This window comes from Prorops nasuta, unplaced genomic scaffold, assembly GCF_024137725.1.
Source record: "Prorops nasuta isolate Cenicafe-Biocafe unplaced genomic scaffold, Cenicafe_Pnas_1.2 PNAS00076, whole genome shotgun sequence".
Taxonomy (NCBI): Eukaryota; Metazoa; Arthropoda; class Insecta; order Hymenoptera; family Bethylidae; genus Prorops; species Prorops nasuta.
Genome location: NW_027116873.1, coordinates 178,242 through 185,254, shown reverse-complemented (window position 1 = coordinate 185,254; position 7,013 = coordinate 178,242). Strand labels below are relative to the sequence as shown.

Below are 7,013 nucleotides of genomic sequence, written 5' to 3'. Positions count from 1 at the left end.
TAAGTACTTAATGACCCCATGTGACACCCCATGTCCTATATAAGTACTCAATGACCCCATTTGACCCACCCTATTCCTATATAAGTACTCAATGACCCCATGTGACCCACCCTATTCCTATATAAGTACTCAATGACCTCATGTGACCCCCCCTATTCCTATATAAGTACTTAATGACCCCATGTGACCCACCCTAGTCCTATATAAGTACTCAATGACCCCATTTGACCCACCCTAGTAATATATAAGTAATCAATGACCCCATGTGACCCACCCTAGTCCTATATAAGTACAAAATGACCCCATGTGACCCACCCTAGTCCTATATAAGTACTCAATGACCACATGTGACCCCCCCCCTAGTCTTATATAAGTACTTAATGACCCCATGTGACACCCCATGTCCTATATAAGTACTCAATGACCCCATTTGACCCCCCCTAGTCATATATAAGTAATCAATGACCCCATGTGACCTACCCTAGTCCTATATAAGAACTCAATGACCCCATGTGACCCCCCCTAGTCCTATATAAGTACTCAATGACCCCATGTGACCCACCCTAGTCCTATATAAGTACTCAATGACCACACGTGACCCCTCCATGTCCTATATAAGTACTCAATGACCCCATGTGACCCACCCTATTCCTATATAAGTACTCAATGACTTCATGTGACCCACCCTATTCCTATATAAGTACTCAATGACCCCATGTGACCCACCCTAGTCCTATATAAGTACTCATTGACCCCACGTGACCCCCCATGTCCTATATAAGTACTCAATGACCCCATGTGACCCAACCTATTCCTATATAAGTACTCAATGACCCCATGTGACCCACCCTAGTCCTATATAAGTACTCAATGACCCCATGTGACCCCCCTAGTCCTATACAAGTACTTAATGACCCCATATGACCCCCCTAGTCATATATAAGTACTCAATGACCCCATGTGACCCACCCTAGTCCTATATAAGTACTCAATGACCCCATGTGACCCACCCTAGTCCTATATAATTACTCAATGACCCCATGTGACCCCCCTAGTCCTATACAAGTACTTAATGACCCCATTGTTCCGTCGAACAATTGATAGGGACGCCGACAGAAGAACGACGCTCGAATAAAGGCCTACTCCTTGGAAGCAATCGGCGGCAATATTATGATGCGCATTGGAAAGGCTCGGTGTCGGGCGGCGGACAAGTTTAGTAGAGCTAAGATAGCTGAGGTGAAGAGTTGTATAGCGATATTGGTTATATAAAATAAAAGAATTCAGAGGAGGTTTTATGCCGAAAGGCTTTCCTACCTCGAGCATACGGCTCAATTGTGATTGTTATAATTTAATAACCCTTCTAAACCCAGGACATTTTCATGGATGAACAAAGGAGGGATAGACACTAATGAACATGGTGCCTCCTGTGAGGTTATAAGTGACAGATAAAGATGAATTATAGGGAATAAGTGGAAAACGAAGTGATTTAGTGAAAACGACGGACCAAAAGGTACTGTAATATATTTAATAAATTAGTACCAAACTAAACAGACCATCATGGCGAACCAAACAAAATACAAAAAAGTAAAGGCAATTCTGAAAGTTCAGTTAACTCAATTACAAAATGTGTTAAATCGAGACCATTGTGAAAAATCAAATATACAATTAAGATTAGAAAGGTTGAATGAAAAATATGATCAAGTCGAAAGGTTGTATGAGGAAACAACCTCTACAGAAAACGACGACGAACAATTACACGAATTCACTGAACTACAAGATCGATTTTTTGAACTAGTCTCACAAGCAAAAGATAAGATCGAAAGATTGAGTCCTCCTCTTTTAGAAAATAATAATCAATCAATTAGTGTTGATTCAGGAACCGCGAGTAAAATCAAGCTTCCGTTAGCCAACTTACCGAAATTCGAAGGGAATTATGAAAATTGGATATCTTTTAAAAATACATTTACCGCCATGATTGATACACGCGGAGATCTTAACGATGTAGAAAAATTAATATATTTACGTTCGAGTTTAATAGGGAATGCAGCGCAGAAAATAACAATTTTTGAAAATTCTGCCGAAAATTATAAGTTAGCTTGGGATTTATTGCGGGATTCGTATGAAATTAAGCGTTTAATTGTTTCAAAACACTTACAAGCAATTTACGATATAACACCTTTAAAATTCGAGTCACACGATGGATTAATACAACTAGCAGATACCGTGCAACAACATATGACAGCTTTGGAAACGCTAGGTGCGTCAGTAGGTAGTGATATGCTCGTTTTTCTAATTGAACGAAAACTCCCAGAAGAGACAGTAAAAAAGTGGGAAATGACCCTTACCAATGACGAACTTCCATCGTTTCAGCAATTACGCAAATTTTTAATGGAAAACGCGGTACGGGCCTCTAAGAGAGAACAAAGGGAACTGCACACTAGTTCAAATTCAATAGGAGGGGATCAACCTGCCGCTAAGAAATTCAAGTCGGAAAAAAGACATAATGTTTTGTATACAAACACGACAAATTGCATAGTTTGTAAAGATCAACATTTGTTATATCAATGCCCAGAATTTTTAAAGATGACTGTCCCTAATCGTATAGACTCAGTAAAAAGGGCTAAACTTTGTATAAATTGCTTGCGTAGACATACAGGACAATGTATGCGGTCGAAATGTAAGCAATGTCATAAAAAGCATAACACTTTATTGCATTTAAATAAGGAAGAACTAAAATCGCAAGGGAATTCCGCGGTAGATAAGACAAATTCATTATGACTAGATGAGAAAAATTCAATTGTAACTATGGTTTCAAGAACGAAAAATATGCCAGCTTTAATAATGACCGCAATCGTACGCATTCGTACAGGCAACGGAGAATTTATACAAGGCCGGACTCTGTTAGATACATGTTCTACCGCACACCTCGTAACAGAAAAATTTGCCAAAAAACTTCACCTCCCATCAAAATCAGGTTCTATAACAATAAATGCTATAAATACCATGCAAACCATATCGCGGTCATCAATAGAAATTACCTTTTACTCACAGTATTCAAATTTCCAAAAAACATTATCGTTTTTGATCATTCCAAAAATTATAGATTTCATTCCGTCGGAAGCATTTCCTAGAGAGCTAATAGATATTCCATCACATTTAAATTTAGCAGATCCTCTATTTCACATACCTAATGATGTCGATTTATTAATAGGAGCTGGTGCCACTTTGTCAATGTTTCGAAAAAAAAGATCTGTGCTGAATAATATAAAAACTGATTTAGTTTTGCAAGAAACCGAACTAGGTTGGGCAATCGCAAGTAGTTCAACGTCATCGAACACTTGTCAATCATTAGTTAATCGAACATCCGAGCTTTCAAGTCAAATCGCGAAATTTTGGGAAATGGAAGAGATGTATACTGAAGACAATGTTAATGATGAAGGAAGGGAATGCGAGAGTCACTATGTTATGAATGTAAGTCGTAACGATTCGGGTAGATATACAGTCCGCTTACCTTTCCGCGAAGGTATAGAAAGAGATTTTAAAAATACTAAGACATTAGCGCTTAGAAGGTTTCATGGAATAGAAAATAAATTTAAGGATCCATTTATCAAACAACAATATAATAATGTAATGCAAGAATATCTTGATTTGGGTCATATGATTGAAGTTAGCAACACAGATGATGATGGTTATTTCATGCCACACCATGCAGTCATTAAAAACAGTAGTCTTACAACTAAGGTAAGAGTCGTTTTTGATGCCTCAGCCAAGGTTCGTACGGGAAAATCTTTAAACGAAACACTTATGGTAGGACCGACTATACAAAATTCAATATTTGAACACATTTTAAGATTTCGTCAATTTAAATATGTTCTAATAGCGGATATTGAAAAAATGTACCGCCAAATATTGGTACATAAGGATGATAGAAAATATCAGAAAATCCTGTGGCGAAAAAATGGATCAATAAAAACTTTTGAATTAAATACAGTAACTTTCGGGGTGTCATCAGCGCCATTTTTAGCTATCCGAACATTACATCAACTAGCTGAAGACGAGGCATTAAGGTATCCAAAGGGATCGTTTAATTTGAAAAACCGAATGTATGTAGATGATCTGATTACGGGTGCGAATTCAATACAAGACTTGCAGGAGATACGGAATGAAATAATAGATATTCTAAAGGAGGGTGGATTCAATATAAGGCAATGGGTCTCTAACAACGCACAAGCATTGAATGATCTTACGAAGGATTCAATTCATTTTAATCTATTGATGGACAAAGAATCTGAATTAAAAACTTTGGGCATATATTGGAACAATAAAATCGATCAAATGTCATACAAGGTGAATTCAATCCAGCTCACGAGCAATTTAACAAAACGCAATATTTTGTCCCAAGTGGCAAAAATATATGACCCATTAGGATTATTGGGCCCAATTATAATGTACGCAAAATGTATCATGCAATGGTTATGGAAATGTAAGATTTCATGGGACGAACCAGTTCCTAATGAAATAAGATCAAAGTGGTACTCGTTCAGTCAACAATTTCACATGATCGAAAATATTAGCATTGAACGGTACGCAATAGTCGATAATCCATGCAATATAGAACTCCACGGGTTTTGCGATGCGAGTCAATATGGATATGGTGCGTGTATTTATATAAAAACGAAAAATACACAAGGCGAAAGTAAATGTCAACTATTATGTGCTAAATCGAGGGTTGCACCTATCAAGGAATTGACAATTCCCCGTTTAGAGCTTTGCGCAGCTTCAATTCTTGCGAAATTGTACCAAGATACTATTAAGGTAATAGATTTAAAGCCGAATGATATATTTTTATGGAGTGACTCTATGATTGTGATACATTGGATTAATATGCAAGCGAGTAAATTAAAACCATTCGTAGCAAATAGAGTCACTAGCATTTTAAAAATGACATTAGCCTCATGGTGGTGTCATGTAGCTTCGGAAAACAATCCGGCAGATGCACTATCACGTGGGCAAATGCCTAAGGAATTTGTAAATAACCAAAAATGGTTTACGGGTCCCCTTTATATAAAAAGGCAGGAGTTTGCCCGGCCAACACACAGTATTTGTCGGATCGATGTTATACCGGAGATACGTAAAACGACATGTTTATCAACAACCACTAGTAATCCAGAATTTTTTGGAACCTTTTCTTCGTATCGCAGATTAATCCATGTAACAGCGTGGTGTTTAAGATTTCGTCGATTAAACGTTTATAAGGGGTTATTATCGGTACAAGAGACGAATGAAGCTGAAATTCGAATTTTGAAATTGATACAAGCTAACGTATTTAATGCGGAAATCAAATGTATAAAGAAATGCGGAGAATTAAAAGGGAATCGATTGTCATTTTTCTGCCCTTTCATAGATAATAAAGATTTACTTCGAATAGGTGGACGTCTTGAGAAGGCTGATATACAATTTTCCGCGAAACATCCAATTATATTGCCTTCACGTCACCATGTTACGGATTTGATCATTCGGGAATGCCATATAAGGAATCATCATGCCGGAATTCAAACAACGTTAGGAATATTAAGACAAAAATTTTGGATATTAGACGGAAAAAATCAAGTCCGACATATTATAAGAAAATGTATAAGATGTATCAGATTTAGAGCAGATACGAATACGTATCAAATGGCTAATTTACCTAAGGTTCGAATACAAGACGCTAGACCATTTAAAAGTGTTGGCATAGATTATTGCGGACCATTCTATTTAAAAGAAAAAAAGTATCGAAACCGCAATAAGGTCAAAACATATGCCAGCATGTTTATATGCATGGTAACCCGTGCTGTACATATAGAAATAGTAACAGAAATGACTACTCAAGCCTTTTTGGCAGCATTAAAGAGGTTCGTATCTAGACGAGGTGTTCCAAGTGACATTTATTCTGATAATGGTCCGAATTTCATTGGAGCAAAAAACGAATTACAAGAATTATACTTATTACACCATGAGGAATCTTTTAAGACAGAAACTAATAATTATGCTTTATCGAAAGGAATTAATTGGCATTTTTCTGTACCATTAACTCCACATTTCGGAGGAATTTGGGAAGCAGCTGTAAAAACGTATAAACATCATCTTAAGCGTGTAGTTGGAAGTCACTTGTATACTTATGAAGAGTTTATTACTCTTGCCATAGAGATCGAAGCAATAATGAACTCTAGACCTATATGTTCACTCTCTTCAGATCCAAACGATCCTATGGCTTTAACGCCAGCACATTTCTTACTTGGACAACCACTCACGATGATTCCTGAAGAAGATGTGACAACGGTACCACAAAATCGATTAACATCTTGGAGATTGATTACCCAAGCTCGACAACATTTCTGGAAACGTTGGTACATCGAGTATTTACACGAGCTTCAACGTAGACAAAAATGGACCACCAAAACAGAAAATATTAAGGTCGGAAATGTGGTATTAATTAAGGAGAAAGGATTACCTTGCATGCAATGGGCTCTTGGAAGGGTTCTACAAGTTTTTACCGGCAGTGATGGGATTGTACGAGCTGCTCTCCTTAAAACATCAACTACCACTGTTAAACGTTGCGTTAAATTATTATGTGTATTGCCTACTGAATAATTTAATAATGTAAGGTCAAATTTATATAGAATAAGGGTAATACAGATGTTGCTGCCTATTGCTTCCAACAGAGGGGGAATGTGTTCCGTCGAACAATTGATAGGGACGCCGACAGAAGAACGACGCTCGAATAAAGGCCTACTCCTTGGAAGCAATCGGCGGCAATATTATGATGCGCATTGGAAAGGCTCGGTGTCGGGCGGCGGACAAGTTTAGTAGAGCTAAGATAGCTGAGGTGAAGAGTTGTATAGCGATATTGGTTATATAAAATAAAAGAATTCAGAGGAGGTTTTATGCCGAAAGGCTTTCCTACCTCGAGCATACGGCTCAATTGTGATTGTTATAATTTAATAACCCTTCTAAACCCAGGACATTTTCAT

General features: G+C 37.5%; 2 protein-coding genes across 2 annotated transcripts; both read left to right on the top strand.

Moving 5' to 3' along the window:
* Positions 1 to 1,408: 1,408 nt before the first annotated feature.
* On the top strand, positions 1,409 to 2,778 carry LOC136784840 (uncharacterized). Its single transcript, XM_066745737.1, has 3 exons — positions 1,409 to 1,417; positions 1,463 to 1,510; positions 1,552 to 2,778. Exons 1-3 carry the CDS (start codon positions 1,409 to 1,411, stop codon positions 2,776 to 2,778), a joined length of 1,284 nt encoding a protein of 427 aa, XP_066601834.1.
* Positions 2,779 to 2,805: 27 nt separating this feature from the next.
* Positions 2,806 to 6,767, top strand: LOC136784839 (uncharacterized). Its single transcript, XM_066745736.1, has 2 exons — positions 2,806 to 6,615; positions 6,663 to 6,767. Exons 1-2 carry the CDS (start codon positions 2,806 to 2,808, stop codon positions 6,765 to 6,767), a joined length of 3,915 nt encoding a protein of 1,304 aa, XP_066601833.1.
* Positions 6,768 to 7,013: the final 246 nt, after the last annotated feature.

Bases quoted from the DNA above. Each gene is read 5' to 3' on its own strand.
- LOC136784839 (XM_066745736.1), top strand. From the start codon at position 2,806: ATGGTTTCAAGAACGAAAAATATGCCAGCTTTAATAATGACCGCAATC. The intron at 6,616-6,662 runs GTATTGCCTACT...AAATTTATATAG, and splicing joins GTTGCGTTAAATTATTATGT to AATAAGGGTAATACAGATGT.
- LOC136784840 (XM_066745737.1), top strand. The intron at 1,511-1,551 runs GTACTGTAATAT...CAAACTAAACAG, and splicing joins TGAAAACGACGGACCAAAAG to ACCATCATGGCGAACCAAAC.